General features: G+C 36.3%; 1 protein-coding gene across 4 annotated transcripts; it reads left to right on the forward strand.

The window, feature by feature from the left end:
* Positions 1-5597: 5597 nt before the first annotated feature.
* Positions 5598-10282, forward strand: POLR2H (RNA polymerase II, I and III subunit H). 4 transcript variants are annotated; one of them, XM_053710349.1, is made up of 6 exons: positions 5598-5644; positions 6014-6095; positions 8005-8088; positions 9575-9668; positions 9782-9865; positions 10086-10282. In XM_053710349.1, the coding sequence occupies exons 2-6, from the start codon at positions 6023-6025 to the stop codon at positions 10201-10203; spliced, it is 453 nt and encodes a 150-aa protein (XP_053566324.1). In that variant the 5' UTR covers positions 5598-5644; positions 6014-6022; the 3' UTR covers positions 10204-10282. The 4 variants fall into 4 exon arrangements, with proteins under 4 accessions (XP_053566324.1, XP_053566326.1, XP_053566325.1 ...); XM_053710351.1 differs by having other exon boundaries at positions 5643-5652; XM_053710350.1 differs by lacking the exon at positions 5598-5644 and adding an exon at positions 5657-5702.
* Positions 10283-25617: the final 15335 nt, after the last annotated feature.

Below are 25617 nucleotides of genomic sequence, written 5' to 3' on the forward strand. Positions count from 1 at the left end.
AAATGCCAGATAAGCAGTCTCTGACATGAGAGAGAGGACAGAGAGAAAGAGAGCAGGGGTGGAGAGGTAGATCTGGGTGTCATCAGCATAGAGGTGATATTTGAAGCCATAACTGTTGATAAGTTTATCTATCTTTTTAGATCTGGTGTAGACTGTCCCTTTAATCAAGCAGCACGAAGTTGGGAAAAAAAATATATAAACAGCTTTTTTCTCTGAGAATCTAAATCCAAAAATAAAGTCTTAATAACCAAAAAAAAACTTTAAAAATATAGGCAACAGAATCAAAGCGTGACCACTGCCGGAAGAACCTTTCTAGCAAAAGCTGCTTCTGAAGAGGCAAAAACATCAAAATGGTAAAATTTGGTAAAAGTATGCAAAGAAGACCAAGTGGCTGCTTTGCAGTTTTGATCAACTGAAGCTTCATTCTTGAAAGCCCAAGATGTGGCAACTGATCTTGTAGAATGAGCTGTAATTCTTTACAGAGACTGGCCCGCCTCCAAATAAGCTTTGTGAATCAGAAGTTTTAACCAAGAGGCTAAATAGCAGAAGCTTTCTGACATTTCTTGGAACCAAAAAACATAACAAATAAACGAAAAGTCTTTCTGAAATCGATAGTGGCATCAACATAATATTTTAAAGCTCTAACAACATCCAAAGAATGTAAAAACTTTTCAGCATCATTCTTAAGTTTAAGACAAGGAGGGAACAACAATTTCACTGTTAATGTTGGTATAGTTAACAACCTTTGGCAAGTAGTCCGCAAAACTGCTTTATCTTGATGGAAAATCAGATAAGGAGACTCACAAGAGAGGGCAGATAATTCAGAAACCCTTTTAGCAGAAGAGATAGCTAAAAGAAACAAAACTTTCCAAGAAAGTAGTTTAATGTCTAAAGAATGCATAGACTCAAAAGGAGGAGCCTGTAAAATCTTCAACACTAGATTAGAACTCCATGGAGGAGAAAAACACTTAACAGGCTTTATACTGGACAAAGCCTGAACAAAACAATGAATGTCTGGAAGAAGAGCAATCCTTCTGTGAAACATTACCGAAAGAACAGATATTTGTCCTTTCAATGTACTGGCAGATACACCTTTATCTAGACCATCTTGAAGAAACTGAAGAATTCTAGAAATTCTGACTGAATGCCAAGAATAATTATAAGTGGAACACAGGAAATATAAACTTTCCAAACCTTATAATACCATTTTTCTGGAGACAGGTTTTTCTTGACTGACCCATAGTATTAATCACAGAGTCTGAAAAACCTCTGTGACTGAGGACTAGGCGTTCAATCTCCACGCCATTAAGTTCAGAGATTTTAGATCTGGATGAAAGAAGGGACCTTGAGACGAAGGTCTGGTCTTAGAGGAAGATACAATGGTGGGCAGCTGGACATCTGAATTAGATCTTCATACCCAAATCCTGAGAGGCCATGCAGGAGCTATCAGAATTACAGATAATTGTTCCATTTTGATTTTGAAATCACTCTTGGCAGCAGAACGAGTGGAGGAAATATATAAGCATACTGGAGATGACCATGGGACTGCTAGAGTATCCGTCATCTCTGCCTGAGGATCCCCATGACCTTGCAAGGTACCTGGGAAGTTTCTTGTTTAAACGAGAGGCCATGAGATCTACTTGAGGAAGACCCCAGATTTTTGACAATTTGTAGAGACTGACGGCTGAGATAATCTGCCTCCCCAGTTGTCCACACTTGGGATGTGGATCGCAGTGATGAGACAGGAGTTGGTTTCCGCCCAAGAAAGTATCCGAGATACTTCCTTCATGGCTAAGAAAACTAAGTTCCCCCTTGATTATTGACATATGCCACTGTTTGTGATATTGTCTGTCTGAAAACAAAGGTAAGGTTCGTTCTTAAAAAAGGTCAAGCTTGAAGAGCCTTTAAAAAGTGCACGAAGTTCTAATATATTCATCGGAATATTTGCTTCCTGAACATTCCAGACTCCCTGTGCAGTCAGGGACCCCCATACTGCTCCCCGACCTGTAAGACTTGCATCTGTTGTGATCACAGACCAGGTAGGATGAACAAAGGAAGCCTTTTGAAGAAATTGGTGGTCTCAGAGAAAAAAAAAAGTGTTGGGATCTAAGAATATCAGTTGTAATATTAGAGTATAATCCTTGCATCATTGGCACAGCATGCAAAGTTGAAGAGGCCTCATATGAAAACGAGCAAAGGGGATTGCGTTTGATGCTGTAATCATTAGGCCTAAAAGCTCCATCCACATAGCCACTAAAGGGTATGAGAGAGACTGAAGGTTTAGACAAGCTGAAACCAATTTTATTTGTCTCTTTTCTGTCAGGGAAAGAGTCATGGACACTGAGTCTATTTGGAAACTCAAATAGGTGACCTTTGTCTGAGGAATCAAGAAACTCTTTGGAAAATTGATCCACCAACCATGATTGGCTAAAATGGATGTCAGACAAAAGAACTGAAATAAGGGGGCAGTTTGCAGAGGCTTAGATACAAGGTAATCACAGAGGGTAAGAAAGTATATTAATATAACTGTGTTGTGCAAAACTAGGGAATGGTTAATAAAGGGATTAACTATCTTTTTAAACAATAAAAATTCTGGTGTAGACTGTCCCTTTAAAGTGAATGTCAACTTTCATGATAAAGTGCCCGGTTTAAAAAAAAAACTATTAAAAACAGGGGCACTTTCATTCATGAAAGTTTACATAGCAACGGATTTTACAAATACTTTCTTCTCCTGAAACACCGGATCGCTGATCTCCCGCCTGCTTCTTCCTGCTGTACTAACACAGCAATGACGAAACCGGCTTCCTCCAATCACGGCGTGGCCTCACCAGATGAACGCTCTTGGGGGGGAAGTCGTTATTGGAGAGAGCCAGTTTCGTCATTGCTGACAAAGTACAGAGGAGCTGCAGGCGTGGGATCGGCAAACCGGAAACCGGCGTTTCAGGAGAAGAAGGTAAGTATTTCTAAAATCCGGTGGCAATGTAAACTTTCATGAATGAAAGTGCCCCTGTTTTTAAAAGTTTTTTTTAAAAAAACAGGCACTTTATCATGAAAGTTGACATTCACATTAAAGGGACACTAAACCCAATTTTTTTCTTTCATGATTCAGATAAAGCATGCAATAATAAGCAACTGTCTAATTTACTCCTATTATCAATTTTTCTTCATTCTCTTGCTATCTTTATTTGAAAAAGAAGGCATCTAAGCTAAAGAGTCAATTTTCGGTTCAGAACCTGAACAGCACTTGTTTATTTGTGCTGTTCAATCAGCAAGGACAACCTAGGATGTGAACCAAAAATGGGCCTTCTTCTAAACTTACATTATTGCTTTTCAAATAAAGATAGCAAGAGAATGAAAAAAATGATAGTAGGAGTAAATTAGAAAGTTGCTTAAAGGGTCAGTAAATTCACAGTTAAGAAAATCTTCGGCAATGTTCATTGGTAGCATTACATTGAAACCGCATTATTTATTTTCAATAAATATTCATATTTAGACGTTTTATTTAATCTTACTTTTTTGTCTGCAACCGTTAATTGCCGTTCGTTCTCCAACCCCTCGATGACATATCTAAGATGGGCGGTATAGAGAAATTCTGTTCTTCCCACATGCAAAATATTTACACGCCCACATTTCCTCCCACTAAAGCTCGATCGCGCCTATGTCTCTACAGAGCGGCTGTTGCGTCTTATCAAGAATCGACTGTGCATGCATGCTCTCTTATACCTGATGTTCTAAGCATTGATCGTTTCACAGGAACGTAGAGTGCTACCTGTGTGTTTTACTTCATATCATATGCTGGGACTTTGGAAAGGGAGGTCCCCCAGGTGTGCACCTACATCCACCTAAGAGTGATTCAAAGGGATATTCCTATGAAGTGTGTGCTGGTCCTGCGACTTTTTCACATGCATGCTCTCTTATACCTGATGTTCTTAGCATTGATCATTTCAATTGAACATCAGAAGTTGTGCATGCGCATACCTGTGTAAAGAAGAAACCAGGAAATAATTATGTCAACGTTGTGCGTTCACAAATCTTGTCCATAGTGTGACAGATATTTTTACAATAGGTGGATGGACATTAATTACAAATATTTTAAAAAAAAGTGCCAGAGCGGCAGGCGGACAGTTAACATACAAGGGGGCTAAGATTTGGGATACAATTAATAGGCTAAAAAATTTATATAAAAAGTGATGAATGAAACGTATGTTTTTTACATCATGCAAATGTAAATTTGAAGTTTAAATTTCGGAGTATACTGTCCCTTTAAGATTGCATGCTCTATCTGAATCATGAAAGAAAAAGTTTGGGTTCAGTGTCCCTTTAAGGCAAACAAAACTAGTGAACAGAAAGCTTAAAACTTTAAACAAAAAGTGCCCAAAATTAGCTAGGAGTGTCTAAAGAAACAATACTTACCGTAAATGTGGCAGATACTCGTTCACTGAAAGCAGACAGGCCACACCAGTGCTAAAAACAGATCAGTAGGAGGTACAGATATGGGAGTATGTTGCACTGTAAAGGGAGGCAGGAGATGAATCCCTGCGACCAATTTACAGATAGCCCATTATAAGGTTTATACAGAGGTAAGAACATGGTAACCTTAGGCAATACTCCCCTCTGTACTCTGAGGGAAACCGGACTTCAATATACACTGAAGCACCTATCACTGAAGCACATCATGCTTGCCTTTAACCAAAGGAGGCAAAGTTTAAAGGGACATGCCAGCCACATTTTTTCTTTTATGATTTAGAAAGAGAATGCAATGTTAAACATCTTGCTAATTTACTTATATTATCTAATTTGTTTTATTCTCTTGATATTCTTTGATGAAAAGCATATCTAGATATGCTCACTAGCTGCTGGTTGGTTGCTGCACATAGAGGCATCATGTGATTGGCTCACCATATGCATTGCTTTTTCTTCAAATAAGGATATTTAAAAAATTAAGCAAAATAAATTATGGAAGTAAATTGTAATGCTGTTTAAATTTCTATTCTCTATCTGAATCATGAAAGAAAGATTTTGGGTTTAGTGGCCCTTTAAACTGGAATATGAGTGAGGTGGGTGGGGTATTTATAGACTTTGAGGTTTGGGAAACTTTGCCTCCTCCTCGTAGGAATGTATATCCAAACAGTAACAATTTGTAGCCCGAGTGTCGACAGCTATACGAAAGAAATTAGAGAATGTATTTTTTTCACAAGAATGCCCTTTTAATGTAAATGAATGTAATTTGCAGACCTTAAAACAGATAGCAACATGCACCTGTTCTTCTAACAGTGTAAACGTTGATTTGTAATTTAGAAGAAAACCCTAGTTTTTAAGAGTACTGTATATATTTTTCTTTTTATATGTTAAAGTCACAAACCCATTTTAAAGCATAGACATTTAAGACACGATTGATGAGTTCACTGTTCTATATTTATTATATTTGTAGAGTAATACGTACATGATGCTGATACAGAAGTAGGAGTGCTTCGTGTTTACTGAAAACACGCTTTGAAACTGCACTCACGTATTGTTCATGTGTCCACTTTCCTCAACTAAATAGCAGCAAACGCTCATTTCCATGGTAACAACCGGAAGTAAGATCTCAACGGAAATTACGTAATTATCGGAACGGGAAGTGTGACAGAAGCAGCGTGTCTGTGTACGTTAGTATGTTCGCTTTTTGAATTGTTTCGATTGTCACGTATTAGCTTTTTGTAGTAAGTTATAGGTTTCTCCAGTATAGTAGTGAGCTGTGTTGTGTAATCAAAGCGAGTGAGTTACACACTTATATTCCCCGTGCAGTACCAAGTTATGTTTGTGACATTTTATGTTTCGGAATATTGTAAAATGCCCTAACAATTTCTAATTTGTTTCCCAACAATTCGTGATTAAAAAAACTGCCAGCAATAATATAGCTTACTCCCAAAATATTTCTGCATTCACTGCGTTTTTATTCAGGATATTCTGTTTGTGATGTACTAAATCTCACCGATGCAATATTTACACATTTTCCTTTTAAACCCAACAGGTTTCTATAATGGCTGGCATCCTGTTTGAGGATATATTTGACGTGAAGGATATTGATCCTGAAGGACGAAAATTTGATCGAGGTTAGTAATAAAACATGAATATATACTGCAATGAATTTGGGTAACATTTAAATACATTCTTATACACAAGCAGTTCCGGATCTTGTCTTTCAAGTATATATGTACTAGCCCGGCATATCTATGTTTCGTTTTAAACCTGTCAGCCTATTATTATTATTATGATTATCACACACACACATTCAGATAGAGCGTGCGATTTTAAACCACTTTATAATTTACCTCTAGTATCAGTTTTTCTTTTAGATATGAATTTATAGTGGATGCCAAAAAAGTGTAGCTCAGTCTTGGGATGTTACTCTAGTGACACAAGTGAGTAAGGAAGAGAACAGGTCTGGTACTGTAAGGTAGATTTGGTGTTTATCAGTATACAGGTGATACTGAGAAGCCCACAAGATTGTATCAGGAAACCCAGGGATGATGTGTTTACTGGAAAGTAAAGGGATTCTAGAACCAAGCCTTGTGACTCCCTCTCCTAGAGTGAAGGGACAGAGAAGGATAAACTGAAGGTAGAGAAAACCACAGTAGGGCTGTGTCACATATGCTAATTGTTTTTAGCTATGGAACACAAGAGGGTGGTCATTAAAACAGACACTAAACACTTATGCACCTCCCACAAATTATGAGTGATGCCATCATGGAACCTAGGTATCTGAAGGAGAGTTGCTGCACATGTGCAAACAGGTCCACACAGCAATGTAATGAAAGTCAGATTTCATCATGGTGGCACCAATGGCTACATGGAGGTAAGGAATTACTTCAATACTATGCTTGTAAAATATGTTCAGTGTTTAATGTCCTTTTAACGGCAAATACAGCAGGTAGATTGGGAATGGAGAGAACAGTTTATGTCACTGGGTGATTTTGTTTCAGTGGAGTGTTGGGGACAGAAGTCAGATTACATATGGTTAAGAGAAGAATTGGATGTGCTAAAAATGTGAGACTTTTTTTATACAATCCTTTTTATGAGTTTATAGCAGAGTCATAGTTGTATTAAAAACTATGGGCACTTTAATTCATCACAATTTACATTTCACTCGTGTTGTGAAAATACTTTTTAAACTTGACAGCTGCTCCAGCTTCCTCCACCCATCACAAAGCCTCTTCCTCGGTCTAAAATGAGGAATCAGGCTTCCTCCAATCACAGCGTTGAATCAGACACTGATTCCCCCAGGGGGAAGCCGTGATTGGAGGAGGACCTATCCATCATTTCTGACATCAGAAATGGCTTGCGACGACCGGAGGAAGCTGGAGCGGCTGTCAAGTTTAAAAGGTAAGTATTTTCACAACACAAGTGAAATGTAAATTTTGATGAATTAAAGTGCCCTTGTTTTAAATCGAATTTTTAAAAACCGGGCACTTTAGCATCAAAATTTACATTCACTTTAAGGAATAGGGTGTGACATATAAGGGATGATGGTCCCAGTGGATCCATGACTGATTTACACAATCACACCTGGAAAGTATTTTTTCACATAAACACATGTTAGACCCTGCTAGATCCAAGATTTTATCAGAAACACCCATAGCCTTTGTATCTATGTGTGATTGAAACATCTGGATTTGAGGTTTTTTTTTACATGCAAACTCAATCAGATCCCAAGTCTTATACATGCTTAACTCCTGGGTCCTGTTGCTTTGTCATTTATTCTTCAAATTAGCTTTTTTGTTTCCTCTCCACATTTTTTCCTCCTTTCACCTGCCCCACATTTTTTTTTTCTAGTTATTGTAATTATTTTATTTATGAAGCTTCATGTAGTGTTGTGCAGGCATCCTTACCACCTTAGTATTGTTTTCTGAAAGATGAAAAATTCTCTAAAAATCATTGTATCTTTTAATGCACACACACTGACCATATTTGCATAAATCTTGCTTCTTTTGTATTTTGTTTTCATATGAGTATGTTTTACAGTTTCACGGCTACACTGTGAAAGTGAGTCTTTCAAAATGGATTTGATTCTTGATGTGAACATTCAGATATATCCTGTGGACCTTGGTAAGTTATTGACACTAACAAAACATTAAATGCATTGATGATAGTATATTTTAAACTTTTTAAATTATTATTGGTTTTTATTTGTTAAATTTTATAAAACTTAAAGTAATGCTAAACACTGCTGTTGTATAATTGTGTACATACATTCTTCATACCTCAAATAGCTAAACCACCACTTTTTTTCTTTTCTTACTACTTTATATTTTATGGTTCAGTTTCTATTGATATGTTTGCACTGTTTAACTCAGCCCCTCATATTTTTCATTACAACACTGAAGTGACGTGCATTGCGGTCCCACCGGCTCTACACATCCAATGCCTTTGCGTGCGCTCCCGAAAGGGATATTAAATAGCGCATGCGCAAGTATCTCTGTGATGTATGCAAAGTAAACTATGAATCACGAGATTCAGTGTTTACTTGGTTTAGCAGAGAAGAGTGACCCGCAATCTAGCATGCAATCGTACCCTACTTATTTAAAAATGCTTGTTTTTTTATTTTTTATTAATATTTTATCAAACCTTAAAGGGCCATTATACACATTTTTTCTTTGCATAAATGTTTTGTAGATGATCTATTTATAAAGCCCATAAAGTTTGTTTTTTTTAAAAAAATGTATAGTTTTGCTTATTTTTAAATAACATTGCTCTGATTTTCAGACTCCTAACCAAGCCCCAAAGTTTTATTTGAATACCGTCAGCTACCTTCTCCAGCTTGCTCCTGTTTGTGTAAAGGGTCTTTTCATATGCAAAAGAAGTGGAGAGGGGGAGTGTCTTATTTCCCACTTGCAGTGGGCTTTCCAACTGCCTTTTCAACAGAGTTAAACTGAAAGCTTCTAAGTACGTTTTTAAACCGTTTTATACTGGATTTTTATATCAGTATCTGTGAATCTTATTCTTTATAGTAGTGTCTATTACATGCAGTTATATGAAAATGAGTGTATACTGTCCCTTTAAGTTAAAAATCATAGATGATGTGCACTATATTGCGCATCCGCGTCCCACTCATTTATCTAAGCCTGTGGAATGACAGGCTTATTGAATGGATGCCGCTGAACATTGGAGATTGCAGGGCAGTAGGAGGCTCGCTTCATAGCGAAATGTTCAATTGTGCATTGTAAGTATATTTGAATAGTATTGCTTAGACAAAAATCTAACTACATGTACAATAGTATACATTAATAACTTAAATAGGGTTTGCTAAAACGGAGTTTACCATCACTTTTAAGCATGTCTGATTGCACACAATACCTTCTGCAGGGGTAGACAATTTTATTTGAAACCTAGGAGCCGACCATACACTTTCTAAGCCACATGTGCATGTTTTTATATAGATAAATGTAGAATAATACAAAATGTTAGTGCTAGAAATGTTTTTTTGATTCATGGCTCCCTGAATTTGTCAAGCTATGTCCAACTGTGTAATTTGATTCTGTACTGTATACTTAACCTTGTACAGTGTTCTCATTGCATCTCTCACCTTCTACAGGTGACAAGTTCCGTCTTGTCATTGCAAGCACACTATATGAGGACGGCACATTAGATGATGGAGAATACAACCCAACTGATGATCGTCCCTCAAGGTACTTTAATATGGAAGCATGAGTGGGTTGGTGCAGGGGATAGTGGATTTTTAGAATCTTTGGAGAAAATTTGTGGATACTGTCTGAAAATACTGTTTGTTTGGTTTTCTCAGAGCAGATCAGTTTGAATATGTCATGTATGGGAAGGTCTATCGGATAGAAGGTGATGAGACCTCTACAGAAGCTGCTACCCGCCTGTGAGTTTTTTTTTTTTTTTTTTGCCTATGTAATTATCAATAGCTTCCTTCTTGGTCCTTAATTCCCTCTATTTTTTCTTGTCTCGGGTCCCATTGCTTTGCTTATCAGAGATTTCTTTTTACCCTGAACGTTTATGTCTATAATTCAGCAACACGCGTAGAAGCATATGCTTCATATGCTAATTTTATGCTTTCTAACTAATTTTATGCTTATTCCTAGGTCTGCTTATGTTTCATATGGGGGTTTACTCATGAGGCTTCAAGGAGATGCTAACAACTTGCATGGGTTTGAGGTGGACTCTCGTATTTACCTTTTAATGAAGAAACTTGCTTTCTGAACAAGCATAGGAGTATTGGAGCCTTTACTGTAATCTGTATAATTTTTTTTTATTTAAATAAACTATTTTTTATAGTTTCTGTTTGTTCTATGAATATAAGAGAATTATTTGTGTTGTGGTCCCTTGGAGATAGAATATATCGTTTATATATATAATGGTCATATTTTACCATCATTTTTGATGTTCTACCTTAGGGAAATAAACTTTGGCAACTTATACTCTTTCTGCTTAACTGAGGAAAAATGCATTTTATATCAAACACTTGTTCAAGGAGCAGTTATTTATAAAAAATAATTCAATCATAAATGGGAACAGATGAGGCATATTGTGATGACATAAAGTAGTACAATCATAAACTGGTATATTTTGTATATAGGAATTTCTATGAACTGAAGAAATTTATTAATGAAATTTAAATACAATTTCGTCCCTTAGGAAGTACAATATAAATGCATTAACAGAATTTACAAAAAAACTTTTTCATCCTAAAAAGTAGATTCATATGAAGGAATGTGGATTTCTTTTACAAAATTGTCTTCTTCCTGTTATCTGCAATTCACAGGATACAACTTCAATTTGCTTCTTTTTTTTTTCTAGTAAAAGCTTATACTAATGTTAAAATGTAGTTTTTGTTATGCAAGTATAGTTTAAAACCTGTCCTTAAAGGGATAGTAAATCCTAGCATTTTTGAAATGCTAGGATTTACCAGTGCAACAAATAAAGGGTACGTTAAGTCACAAACCATAAAATACATCATGCAGAAAGTTCCTTTTATTTATCCGCAGTGTTCACCGCGCTAAGTACCTCAGACCTCCCACAGCACAACTATATTATGCAATGAGGTGATCTTAGCCAATATCGTGCTAGCTATCTGGCATATTGCCAGCTGCCCTGCATGGTTATTGGCTAAGAGGTGGAAACGTCACCTCATTAAAAAATAGCGTTCTGCTGCGGGTGGCCTGAGGTGTGCAGCGAATGCTGCAGACAAAGGAACTTTCAGCATGTAGTATTTTAAACTTCATGACTGAAAATCCTCTAATGGTTGCACTGGTAAATCATAGTGTTTCACAAACACTAGGATTTACTATCACATTAATTGTGTATTTTAGGGCTGCAACTAACTATTATTTTCATAATCTATTAATCAGCCGATTTATTTTTTCGATTAATCGGATAAAAAATTATCAATAATTGTTTCCTATATTTAAAAAAAAAAAAATCCCCATACTGAGTGTTACAAATATAAACTTCAGACTAAAACTTTACATTAACACAATTGTTTGTCCAATTTTTAAGCAGCAGAGCACAGTTTTATAATTAAACAAAACAAAACCAAAAACTGTTTGAAAAGAGGTAGAACTAGAAAGAGTTAGACTATCACTGTTAATAACATTCTGTTTTTCACTCTTTCAGAAACTTTGCATTGAAATGCAAAAATCTCAACATGTCCACATGCTTCTGGCGAAGGCTGGTTCTCTGTGTGCAGCTATATTTCCTGCAGCAGAGAAGAGGCACTCAGATGGTGTTGAGGTGCTTGAGATGTATAAGTAGGGTTTTGCCAATTTCACCAAAGTGTGATATTTATCTTTGTTAGCTCTTCACCAATGCAAAGTGTTTTTCACCTTGGCAAGGGGCCTCTCAATAAAGTAACCCTTGACTTCATTCTAACATAAAAAAATATCTTGAATATCTATATGCAATGGTAAATAACCAGCTATAAGGTTAGGGGAAATATCTAGACTGCTCTAAAAATAACAGATATATACTTATAAAGATAAAGGTTGAATCTGGTACATACTATCACAATTTATTAAAAATATAAAAATACAAATCAAAAGCTCTAAGGACTGTATATCCATAACAGGACAAAGCCTTACACATTTATTTATACAGTACATATAATCAGCAATAGCAAGCAATACATTAATAATTGTGCAAACAGATAATAGTGCACATCAATTTAAATAACTCCCATCAATCTAGGGGCAAGGTGTAAATAACAAGCTTGGCACTATATCATGAAAAACATAGTTCCAAATCACCTGATTTAATATAAACAATCCAAACAATGACCATTATATCTGGGTTGCACATAAGCCAGGGGTAGCTGTAAACTTATACTGTCCTGAAAAAGTGAAAAGTAGACCTCTGTAGACGTCCTTTAGGCTATGGACATAACCATAAAACACAATACCATATGCAGGAGTTCATTGGAGTGAAGCAGCTGGTGTTGTGCACAAACCAACTAATTGCAAACAAACTAATCGTTTATGAGATGCGTTGACTATTTTCAGAATCAGTTATCGATTATGACGATTAGTTGTTGCAGCTCTAGTGTATTTATAGTCTGGGTTTTTGTTTTTCTCCAATTCCTGTTTTAGCCGGTGATGTTGATTAATTATTTTGTGAACAAGATGATAGAGCATTTTAATAATACACAATAACATTTTAATATTGCACTACACAGCCTTTCACTGTGTGTATAACCCCCACAAGGGGTTTAAAGAGTGGTAATACACTTCTAATTGTAGATGGCCAGTGAGCCAAAAAAGTGCATTGTCACTTGCTGTAAAGCAATATGAAAATTATCTAATAGTAACAATTCACTACTGGGAGCTAGCTGAATGCATCAGTTGAGCCAATGACAAGAGACTTGTATTTCCAGCCATCAATCAGTAGCGAGCTCCCTGTAATACAGTGCTGTTTGCGAGCCTACTTAGGTATGCTTTTCAACAAAGGATACTAAGAAAATGAAGCAAATTAGGTAAGAGAAGTAAATTGAAAAATTGCATGCTCTGTCCGTATCATGAAAGTTTAATTTTGTCTTTAAAGTAATAGTGATAAGATTTAAAACACAACCACTGAAACTAACCGGATGTTTAAATAAGAGGTGCCAAGTGCTCAAATGTATAAACTATTCAAAATTACTCTATAAACAACTACTCTAAAAATAATGCTCTAATAGTGTTAGGTGGATTATTAGTGTATACACAAAATCGTGAGATGACTAAATGTCAGCTATATAATACACTCAAAAAGTAATAATAAAAGTGAACCAGATAAAATGAGTATCCTGATGTATATCACAGGATTGTGAATATCAATAGCAAAACAGGGGAAAATACGTAATAAATCACATATAGATAGGTGTATTCCCAATAAGTAATAATAGTAACTAAAGTTTAAAAATAAAACAAAAGTGTCTTTGAATAAAACCAGTGTTCAAAAAATTCCCATATAGTGTTCCAAAATTGTTGATGATAAACTTGGTGTGTTGTACCACAGTAATCACGATATCCTAGAAAACAAAACAGAGGGCGCCACATGTGCAGGTTAGGCGATCAGGATCCAAAATATATCCAGTATTTTGGATGTTCCCACAGGAGAATGGTAGCAGGGTCCCTCTATCCCACCAGGGGGAGTCCAGGAGAGATGAGCGCAGGGCACTTTGATCCAACCAGGGGGAGTTTGGTAGAGGCTGCTTGCAGAAAAAGGCCAGGCTCCTTAATAGTAGCCAAAAAGACACACTGTGATCCAAATATGGAAATAGGATATTCCCAGTCAGGCGTATTGTTTCAGCCCTGACTCAAAGAATAATATATGGTGTCACCAGTAGGTAGCAACTGCAAATACTAAAACAAATAGCAGATAGAGTAATGCTTGATTCTTCCAAAGAAGATTAAAAAATAGCACAGAGTAGCAGCGAGTGTGAAATTTAAAAAGATTATTTAATAAAAAGGTTTTAAAAAAAAGCAACGCGTTTCTCCGTGTCGCAGCACGGTTTCATCAGGCTGTATGAAATTGCCTGAGTGTCTACCGGACGACTCGAGGTTCCGGTCTGCTCATATTGCACAACTGTGCTTTATACCACGTGAGTAGCTATTTGGCTAACTTTAATATTTTGGATCCTGATCGCCTGACCTGCACTATGTGGCGCCCTCTATGTTTTGTTTTCTAGGATATAGTGATAAGATTTGTTTGTCTAATGATATTTTATGATAAAATTAAATAAAAGTGCAGCGTATTGGGACAGACATTTGATAGCCACCATATCAAATTACACTTGAGATTTGTAATCATGCATATTGGTTACCACTAACATTAAAAACTCAAATTTACCTAGATCTAACATAAGAAGCAACATTACCTTACTCAGGCATTTACAACTAGAATAATAGACTGAAAACACTGTATGAAGGTTCATGCTCTGTAAATAGCATTGTACTCCACAGTCCTTATATACTTTTATACTGAGCTTATATTAAATCATTTTTTAACTGTGATTATCTACTTGAATCCTGGTGAGTTTAGTTTGATTAAAGGTTCTAAGCAGAGAACCATATCCATAAGCGTGCTATCGGATACCCTGCAGTGATTTCAGAAACTAATATGTAGCAGTTTCAGTTAAAGGGATATGAAACCCAAAATATTTCTTGTGATTCAGACAGAGCATACCATTTAAAAATAGTTGCCAACTTACTTCTGTTATCAAATGTATTTAGTTCCTATGATATTCTAAATGGCAGGAAATAGTGCTGTCGTCTATTGCTTTTGAAAATGGATTGTTTTCTTGCAAAACTGCTGCAATGTAGTGCCCCAGAAATGAGGTGGCTCATAGTCTTACATCCCTGCTTTTCAACAAAAGATAGCATGAGAATGAAGAAAAAATGATAAGCAAATTAGAATGTTGTTTAAAATCACATGTTTTATCTTGGATAATGAAAGAATAATTGTGGGTTTCATATCTCTTAAAGCCTTTTCATAACAAGGCCTACTTGCCTCAACACCAATTCTTCAGTTTCATCGTTTCTCTGTCAATATCCAAAAGTTTAAAACCATTTTACCAGGAGTGAAATAGTTGAATACAATTGGATGCTCTCAGCTCATCTGGATGCCATCTAAATTAGCATAGCATGTGACCCGATACAGAATGCAAAATAATGAGTTTCTATGTACTCACATGCCCTCAATTCTCATGTATGTAATGTGACTAATGTAATAGAGCCATCTAGTGGCTAATCATTAACATAGCATACCAATATTTTAGTCCTATCCTTTTCTCCTATGGCTGAACCCTAGTAACTGTCTGACAGTGCTACAGTGTGAAAAGCCACAAGTATAAAAGGGCAGGTTGCACTTCCTATTTTACTCACATTTCCATATATTTGGATATTATATTGTAATCTAAACAGAGGTGCAACATTAGAATATATCTTGTAGAACTTAATTTGACTTAGAGAGACAGGCCACTGACATAACAGGATTCATATTTCATACAGTATTACAATTATATGTAATTTCCCAACATATTCTCATTACCACTATGCATATGATCATCCTTCCTCTGTTGGCATTATTAAACTAGAATATTTTCATTATTTATTTTGCCCCCGTTTTAATTTAGCCCTGAAAATTGATCAATTTCTAATTCTCAGAACGTGGAATGCACCTGTTGACTTCTCAAGGCTAGCCCTACTATATATCTGTCTCTAATTGGATTTTTCAGATAACAACTGCAAAACAATTCATTTTATACTAACTTTATGACAGTGACTAGCCTTCTAGTCAGCAGACTATTAAAACTAAATGCAGTAAAAAACACTTCCCTGATATGTTATTCTGTAGCAACACAACATAAATGTCTTGCAATTACAAAGTGTTTACTATCCCTTCAATTTGCTCTTTGAGTATTGTCCTTCCTGTTTGCACGTTGCAGTGTGCTGCCTCCGAAGTCAGCCCTGAGCACATGGACTTGAAAAAGAACAATGGGCTTGACTGCCATATCTAAAATAGATGCACATTGTTAGCATTATTATTAGTTATTTGTAGAGGGACAACAGATTCCACAGTGCTATAAACGTAAGTGCAATATACAATGGTAACATTTATAAATAGGCCAGATGGATGGGAAGAGGGCCCTGCCTGTGCGTTGCCAACTGTTATATGGTGATTTACAGGACAGCTGCGCTATCAGTGATGTTGCAAAGCAGAAGAGGGCAGTGATCCATAAAAAGTAGCGCATGGCCCACTATTGGGCGACAAACAAAAGTTTGATCTAGATTAATACAATAAAGTTATATCGCTCATTATGAAATGACCTTGTTTTGCTGAATGAGCAATTATTGTATCAAGATTTTACATTATAGGTGGTATTTTAAAATGAGTCATTTAGATATAAGATGCAGGCTTCTCAAACTTTTATTCTAAAGAATTGATCAACCATATTTTTGCTCTGGGTTTGTTATATTTCGTTCCTGCAGAGCTCAGATGAGGCAGATCAATCTGCCATCCAGTCCCTAGTGCTGTTTATATTTTTTCCCTTCAACCTTTAATAACTAACTGATTAAGAGTACTACTTTAAACCAAGTATCTTCTAGGAAGAACTAACACAGTTCTTCCTACAAGATGAGAGTATTTTTTAATCTTATTGCCTAATCTCCCCCCCCCCCCAAAAAAAAAAAAAACAGGCTCTCCTCTAGACCTAAACGCCTCAGATCCAAATATTTAACCATTGTGAAAGTGGTCTGATTGACTAAAAAATTAATATATAAATGTTTTAGCTTTACTCTGGCCCATCAGCTAGAATATGGAGGCTAGGCTTCTGCTGGGGTGCAATACCAATAGCAAATAGTAATGCTCCTTTTTCCCTCTGATTTGTGTACTTATTTATAACCGAACCCTTACCAGAGCATTCAATGTATTTTAATATATAGATGATCTCTACATGACAAAACACTTTTTGATGACAGTGTTACCTTGTTCATAAATGACCTTTCAGTCTCTTCACTTTATTCTCTCTTTTTTTTTATTCTGGACAATAATAGTAACATGCATAGCATTACAAGCAGATAACAAAAGGTCTCATGACAATGCACAATATTACACAAATTATTTGTTAATATTTTCCATATTGGGTATGCAGCAAGCAGTCAGTTTAAATGTCCAAATCATGATATTGACAATCCTGCTCATTGATGGACATCTTAGATGTGGAAGAGTAGATAAGTCCAATTGTTTATAAAATATATACAGTAATAATAAAATGAGCTTTAACATTTTAACAAGAAACCGTTAATATTGGTTTATTTGATGTGTTCGTTTTCAAAAAAGGAAGACAAAGCGGTTTGAGTAATTTCACCCTTTTATAAACGATTTGGTTGAGCTTAAAGGGACACTGAACCCAAATTTTTTTCTTTCGTGATTCAGATAGAGCATGAAATTTTAAGCAACTTTCTAATTTACTCCTATTATCAAATGTTCTTTATTCACTTGGTACCTTTATTTGAAAAGCAAGAATGTAATTTTAGATGCCAGCCCATTTTTGGTGAACAACCTGGGTTGTCCTTTCTGATTGGTGGATAAATTCATCTACCAATAAAAACGTGCTGTCCAGAGTACTGAACCCAAAAAAAAAGCTTAGATGCCTTCCTGTTCAAATAAAGATAGCAAGAGAACGAAGAAAAATTTCTTAATAGCACTAAATTAGAAAGTTGCTTAAAATTGCATGTTCTATCTGAATCACGAAAGAAAAAAATTGGGTTCAGTGTCCCTTTAAATAGTTAACATTCAAACAAGAGAGGGGCATCAGCAGCTGGGGAGAAAAAAAACCACAATAAGAAAGATTCCTCTTCTCCCACCCTCAAAAATGTAATCTCTAAAATAAGCTCTCAAGAAGCACCTCACTGTCATCGGCTACCATTGTCATTAATACAATTATTTGGATACCAAAGCCAGTGTAAACTAGTTTGTAACAAAACAGAAGCTTATACTTTAAAGGGACAGTATTCCAAATTTGTATTGTTTAAAAAGATAGAAAACGCCTTTACTACCATAGAAATCCATGGGATTTGGGAGACTTGCCATACCCCTTTCCTCTAATTACGATACCTTTCTCTGCTGCAATGTAACAACTAAAGCTCTGTTCTATATATTGTGCATATATTTGCCTCAGAAGTGGCATTTTCTATGTACCTTATAATGCTTTAAGATTTATATCAGTTAAACTAACACTAGCATGAAACTGGTGACAAGCAATGGAACGCCATCTTACTTACTATATAAAATATATGGTGTAATGGTGATTTTAAGGGTGTACATGAGTGAAAAACACCCCAAATTACATCCCCTTTGCAGCGCAGGGTTGGCTGGCTCTATCTGCTCAACAAGTAGCAGCAGGTAAGACTTGCGCCTGCTGCTATGACACCTCAAACAAGATAGCAATGCACTGAGACCTCCCAGCTTTATCTATGGAACAAGCGTAACTCAGACTCTGCCTATGAGCTTCTCTAACTTATAGCTACATTTTTAAGTTCTAGGACTGCCCTTGAAAATGTGTTCTCATGGAAACCATTAGACAACGCTTTTTCGTGGGGTTTTCAAATTGGAGGCTATTTCAACCCACCAGAAATCTGTGTTTTTGAGTGTCTTGGAATTCAGAAACTATAATAATACATCCCATTAAAAGACCCTGGCACTGGCAGCTGTATTCCAATTCATGAAAAAAAAGAGAGAGACATAAGACTTAGGCACCGGTACTTCACAAGTACAGCCAGGTTTTAAGAACAAGATTAATTTGAGGTACAGCTGTGTTCTATTGAATGTCATAGAATGCTGAAGAACAAACCCAATTCTTTTTTTTTTTAAATATTTATTTTATACGTTCCAACAGTGCAATTAAGCTTAAGCATATTACAAAATAAGAACACCACACAGGGCGACAATCAAAAATACATCCATATAAAAACAAAGCAATAAGCAAAATACATCAATGGAATAATATGCTAACAAAGTATGTCTATTCCATCCATTTTATCATGGAGATGTATAAAGATGTATAAAGAAGAAAAAAAATTATTCCAACTTTTTACACTGATAGCACATTTTATTAACAAACAACAAACCAAAAAAAAAAAAAAAAAAAAGGGTAATTGGTACATAAAGTAATTGTCTCTCCTTATCTCCGACTCTCCCCCTCCCCACCCCCGGACCCCTTGTCATACCCCTAGGGCGCAAACATGCCTGCCACGACCTCCTCTTAAACAGAATTCTCCAATTGTAATATTATAACTCCCTATAACTCGATATCCAATCTGCCGGAAAGTCACCTAATAATACCAAGTCACAGAAGCACTCCGAACTTAAAAATGGATATAATATGGTCTTTTGTACACATTCCGAGTATGTCTTAATTATGGGTAACCATCCTAACAAAAACCTCCTGATTTCCCTTTCTCTTCTCTAAGATGGAAAGATTAAAAAATTATTTGCATCTGAATTTCTTTAATAAAAACTGAAAAACCGGGCATCTTTTTGGCTTTCCAATTCTTTAATATGAGTTGTCTAAGACTCTAACAAGCAAAATAATTGTATTTAGATTTTTTTTCTGTAATAAGGCCTCAAGATTGGTACAATTAAGAAAGAAAATGCTTTCCGCATCGAAATTAATATTTGTTTTGTGCAATCTATTAATCTAAAAAGCAACCCTCTTCCAAAACTGTCCAATCCTGGGACATTCCCAAAACATATGCAAGATATCTGCATTAGTATAGACACAACGTGGACAGGAGAAACATTTTCAAGGGTGTACAATAAAAATTATTAATAAGTTTCATGTGACCCTCTTTCCAGCTCGTTGGTATTCGACATTTATTTAATACTTTGCAACTGTCCCTAATTTTATTCTGGTCAACACTTGGAATCAAGAGCCTCCATTTTCCATTAAGTTTTTCCATCAAGGAATCACTTTGCTTGGCCAACATGATAACTATATAATAACGAGATTGAGGGGCTTTAACTCCAGAGATAACAATGTTGGATCTTATCTCTCACCATGCAGCAGTCTCACTGCCATTCCATTTCCTAGATTTTATAAAATGATGTACTTGTAAATAGGCATATAAGTTGTTACTCAGTAAATCAAACTGACCGCCTTAAATTGTCAAAAGATATTATTTGTCATTCTTTATAAAAAATTGATATACTGACTTAAGACCTTTATTAGATCATACGCAAATACTCCCTGATTGTTCCCAGGGAGAAACTCAGGATTGCCCATTAAGGTAAATATTCAGAGAAGGAGTAACTCTATACCTATTAGAGTACACAATTTTAGCCAAGCGAGAATTATATTTTTAACAGAGATTAAACTCTTTTATATTGCTTGGTATTTCTTTGAGCTGAGTATGCAATAAGGCTTTGACTGAGAAGGGGGAAACTAAAGAGTTTTCAATTTCTTTGGTAGAGAACCAACTTCTTTCTGCAAGCCAATCTAGCGCAATTTTACCCATAGCTGCAAGATTATAGAACTTTATATTAGGTAGTGCTAAGCGACAGATCACAGATTGCATCAATTTCTCTAATGCAATTCGCGTTTTTTTTCTTACCATACTAATAAATTGGGAAAAGCTAGAATTTAATTTCCGCAGATCGCTTTTATTTTAGAATTAACGGTAGATTCTGTAGTGGAAAAAGAAGCAGCGGGAAAATAATTGTCTTAATAAGATTAACTTTAGCAGACATCGATAACGGAAATGCTGCCCAGAGTTTCAAGTCAGATTGGATTTTCTGTAGCAAAGGATGGAAATTAAAGGGACAGTATACTGTAAAATAGTTTTTCCCTTAATGTGTTTTACAATTGCTTTTTTCCACCAACTGCAGGGTAAAAAATGTATGAAAATGAGCTTTTTAAGGTTTATTTCTGTATATTAAAGCTCTGATTTTGTGTTTTGAAGCCACAGCCTAATAAAATAGGTTGAGTTTGTAGGTATAATCAGATCTCATACTGTATCACATTGTGTACATATACCTGCTTCTTTATCTTATATCTGTCCATTAAATAATCACCAGTACTTGGAGAGAACAATGGAGAATCAACATTTTATTACCTTATCTCTGCTTTATCACACTGGGAGTGTAATTTCTTCTGCTGGCTGTGTTTACAAAGCTTATCTATAGCTGGTACGCGCGGCACAAACTTTCAGAATAGGTGGGGATACCACATGCTAAATTAACAATTTCAAATGCCAATATAAGGGTAAAGGAGCTACTTGTAAACAATTTAATACACTCCAGCAGGTAAAGTGGATCATTGGGAACAAATTAAAGGGGAGAAAAATTTTGAGTAAACTGTCCCTTTAAGTCCATACCACCTTGCTGGGTTCCTATGAAGATGGATCCCAAGATATCTGAGAGAATCCACCTCCTTAAACACCGTATTAACTGTATTATAACTTGTTTTATGAATCCACATCATTTCACTTTTATTGTAATTCACTTTATAACCGGAAAACGAACTGAAGAAATTCAGACAGTCTAGCACTATAGGAATAGCCTTAGATGTGTTATATAGACAGATTAGGAGATCATCTGCATACAATAGAGTTTTAAGGGCAGTTTTACCAATAGTAATCCCCTTTAACACTTCCCTTAACCATATAGCAAGAGGTTCTAGCGCTAAATTATAAAGGAGGGGATACAACGGACAACCTTGCCTTGTACCTTTTTTTAATCTTATCCCAGGTGTTAAAGTATTATTAATCAACAAGTAAGATATTGGAATCTGGTATATATTACGTACAAAATGGACAAACTGGTTTTTAAATCCGAACTTTTCGAGTGTCTGAAATAAATATTCCCATTCTATAGAGTCAAATGCCTTAACCGCATTGAGGGTTAAAAGCGCAATATCATATTTAAATTGTTTGCCAGTACTTTTATTTCGACTCCATATATAATCTAAAAGAGTAATGATTTTCCACATATTTTTAGATGCGTTCCTTGAGACGATAAACCCCGTCTCATCAGGATGTATCATTTTGTCGAGACATATTAATCTGGATGCTAAAATGGCAGTCAGTATTTTGTAATCTGCATTAAGTACCGAAATTGGTCTATATGAAGCCGGATCCTCAAAATTTTTGTCCTTTTTGGGGATTAAGGAAATATTAGCGGCCGCAAAATATTCTGAAGGTGGATTACTACTCGTGAAATAACTATTAAAAGTTTTTCTAGGGTAGGTTTAATTTCTTCCACAAGTATTTTGTAGTATTCTACCGGGAGGCAATCCGGGCCAGCTGCCTTGTTTAACTTGGGTTTCTCAATTGCATCCCCTATCTCTTTAGCTGATATGGGGGCATTAAGTCTCTCCAGAAGATCATCTGCAACTCTAGGAATTTTTATTTGTGACCAAAATTTTTCTTGGTTCTGTATATGGTTGCTACTCCTTGCGTATCATTTCTTTTTTTTTTTTTTTTTTTTTCTTCCGATTTATTTTTATTGAGGTAAAATTTGGCATATATACAAGATGTGTAAAACGTTTCACAGGTGCCATCACAATAACACAGTATAGGATTCATCATACAATTGAAAGACTATAAGCGTCATCAGAAATATCCACTGACAAAACATCAAGCTAACTAATGTTGAAAAAGTTTTTCAGAGGCACAATATAATCATGCCCATAATGGTATAAGCCTCCTCTCTAGTTTAAAAGGGCCACTCTTGGACCCCTGGCTAAGTGGGAGGTTAATCAACATGGGAGGCTACCTGTTAAATAGGAGATCACTCATGGTTCTTGTTTTGTTTACCTCAGAATTTTTTTAAAGATTATTATTCTATATTAACACACTTTTAGGGATTATATCAAAAGAAAAACATGCAGATAAAACCAGGATTAATCCCTTCTAACTATCATTAAAGACTGTATATCCATGGGAAGATGAGTGCTGTAATAATATTTTAAGAGATATATTCATAAAGAAGGTGGTGAAGATGCGGTACAAGTACAAGAGAGACCGCGTAGTTAGCTCTCCTAAACAAGGAGATATATTATGTGTGGGGGGGGGGGGGGGAGGTGGTAACCTGGGTATGATGAGTCTGACAAATTAGGCTGCGATCTTATAATATAGAGTAAACATACCTCAGGATGACTCAGCATCTTAGTTATAGGAAAAGAATCATATATGGATTGACAATAAATGCTTAACAAAGAACCAGTGCATAATTGGACAATGTCAGGGCCAAAATATCAGGGGGAAAGGGTCTAGCTGCATGGGTCTGACACATCTTATAAAGCTTAGCTCTGGGACTATGATGAGGGAGACTGTATATACTGCAGGACCAGCCTGCGTGAATACTATGTTAGGAACATAGTTACCCATAGTGATATGTGACTTTACTAATGAGCAATAATCTAGTACTATCATGGAAGGGCATACGTGTGCATTTATTACAATGAATAGATATGTCATTGAGACACAGTAAATTATAATCTTTAATTGGGATGTAGGGGCCTGGGTGGGATTTCTATAGTAGGCGTGTTTCTAACTATAAAAGACTGCGCTTAGTTTGCTACCTATGCCCTGTGACTCAGATTATAATGTAAACTAATGGTATTTTTAGTGGAAATTAGCTAGGGGCAATAGGAGGAACATTTGAATAAAGAAGGGGACAGAGAATTGTACCTTATAGGACAACTATAGTACTGTATTGACTAACTGTTTAGGCGGAGCCTCGGCCGCTGGCTACGCCCACACTGCAAGAAAGTAACACTCAGTACTCAAAGTGTAATGTCCCCATATAACTTGTGATAAATGCATATATGGATATATAAGTAATGAAAATCTCACTTAAACGTTAAGCATACTTAAAGAAAGCTTCACATGTAGAATAGAGCATATTATAGATATTAATCTGAGCCTTTTCCTGGTAGATTAAAGGTGCAATACTCATATACACAATTTCAGGGACGTATAAGAGGAAAAAAGAAGTAAATTGCTTAGAGGGGAAAAGACAAACAGAAAAACTTTCACTTCACCTTTCCTTGTGTTCTAGCGTTGAAACTAAAGAGATGCAATCACATCAATAAAACATTATGATTAAACCACGTTTGGCATGCAAACTAACAGTGTCTTGCGGCTGGGAAGCTGATCTCAATTGACTATCTTGTGAAACTTAGCCTACTTACTCACAATGTCATAGTATAAACATCCAAGACAGTTACTGCCTATAATATATGCAATTTTTAAATAGGAAATGAAATGCAATAGTAAAAATGATATCTAAGAAGATATAAACAGCATATAACCCTTTGATGAAAACATTTCTAACCAGCTTGAGATCAGACTGTGTGAAGTTATGAAGGACATAGTTGCGCTCTAATGTCCAAGAGCAGGAGATTTATCCTACCCCAGCTTTTTGTCCTCTAGCAAATCTTATAAGTGTCCCATATTATCAATGTTCTACAAGGGAATACTGTCTCTAGATCACTACTAAATATTCAGTTCAACGTTTGAAAGAATGGCCACATTAGAAACTCGCATGTGGCATAACATGTAAACTTGGTGCAAACTTTAAACAAACAAAAAATCTGGAAACGTAACAATGCTTGGTGTGTTCATTAGCAAGTAGGCTAGGTGAGGAGCTGGAGATCTATCCGACTCCGGTCTTTAGTCGGAATATTTTTAGGAGTTGTTGCAAGTTTACCGTAGCCACAGTAGTTTTTGCTGTCACAGAAGGTTTGAAACATGGTACATGTGCTGCAAGTGTGGGGGTCTCCCTCCGGCAAGAGTTGGATGCAGATACATGTTGAATGCCTGTAAGTGCCCCACAAGGGAAAGCGCCCGCATCTCTCACCTTCTTGTGAACGGAGCTCAGGGAATGAACTGATGTACTGCTTGCGGCTTTTCCATAGACGCTCTGGGGTGCGAATGCAGCTATGACTCCGACACTCACATGTTGCTCGATATGAGGGGTTTCTGTGACCTGCCTTGGTTTCAGTAGCAGGGCTGATAGAAGTGCGGCAAGGTCCGTCTTCAGGCGCTGAAAATGTTCGTCAATGAGACGTTGCGTAGACTGCTCCCAGGCCTCCATATTTGTAATGCGCCACAGCCACAGTGTTTACCGCGGTCCTTAGTGTTTTAAGGAGGGAATGACTATCTAGGTGCAGGCACTCAAGATCCGATAGGTGATAGTCCCCTATCTTCACAACTCACAATTGACTATAAAGGGAGCAAGCCCAGTATCCAAAACAATGATATAGACCACGAGGAAAGATTGAAGAGCTCACACTTGTCATATAACCTCTGCGCAAAGCTTCTGTTTGTCAAATGTTCTTATGTGGGTGCCAATGGAGTCCTAGGTGGTCAATCAGGCAAAACATAAGCTTATAACATAACTGTAAAATCTATGATATGGCCCAAAAGCCAGGAGCTCTGCACAGACACGACCAGCTCCATCGGCAGTTGGCTCCGCCCCCCCCAGACCCTTGTGTATCATTTCTGATAATACAAATAGAGAGTCTTGCTAACGTCCATCAATTCCGTATATCTCTTGTCTTGATCTCTAATTGCTAATATATAGTTTTTCTTTTTTCTACATTTAACTAATTTGGCAAGATATTTGGCAGAACATCCGTAA

The sequence above is a fragment of the Bombina bombina genome, chromosome 4 (assembly GCF_027579735.1).
Source record: "Bombina bombina isolate aBomBom1 chromosome 4, aBomBom1.pri, whole genome shotgun sequence".
Lineage (NCBI taxonomy): Eukaryota > Metazoa > Chordata > Amphibia > Anura > Bombinatoridae > Bombina > Bombina bombina.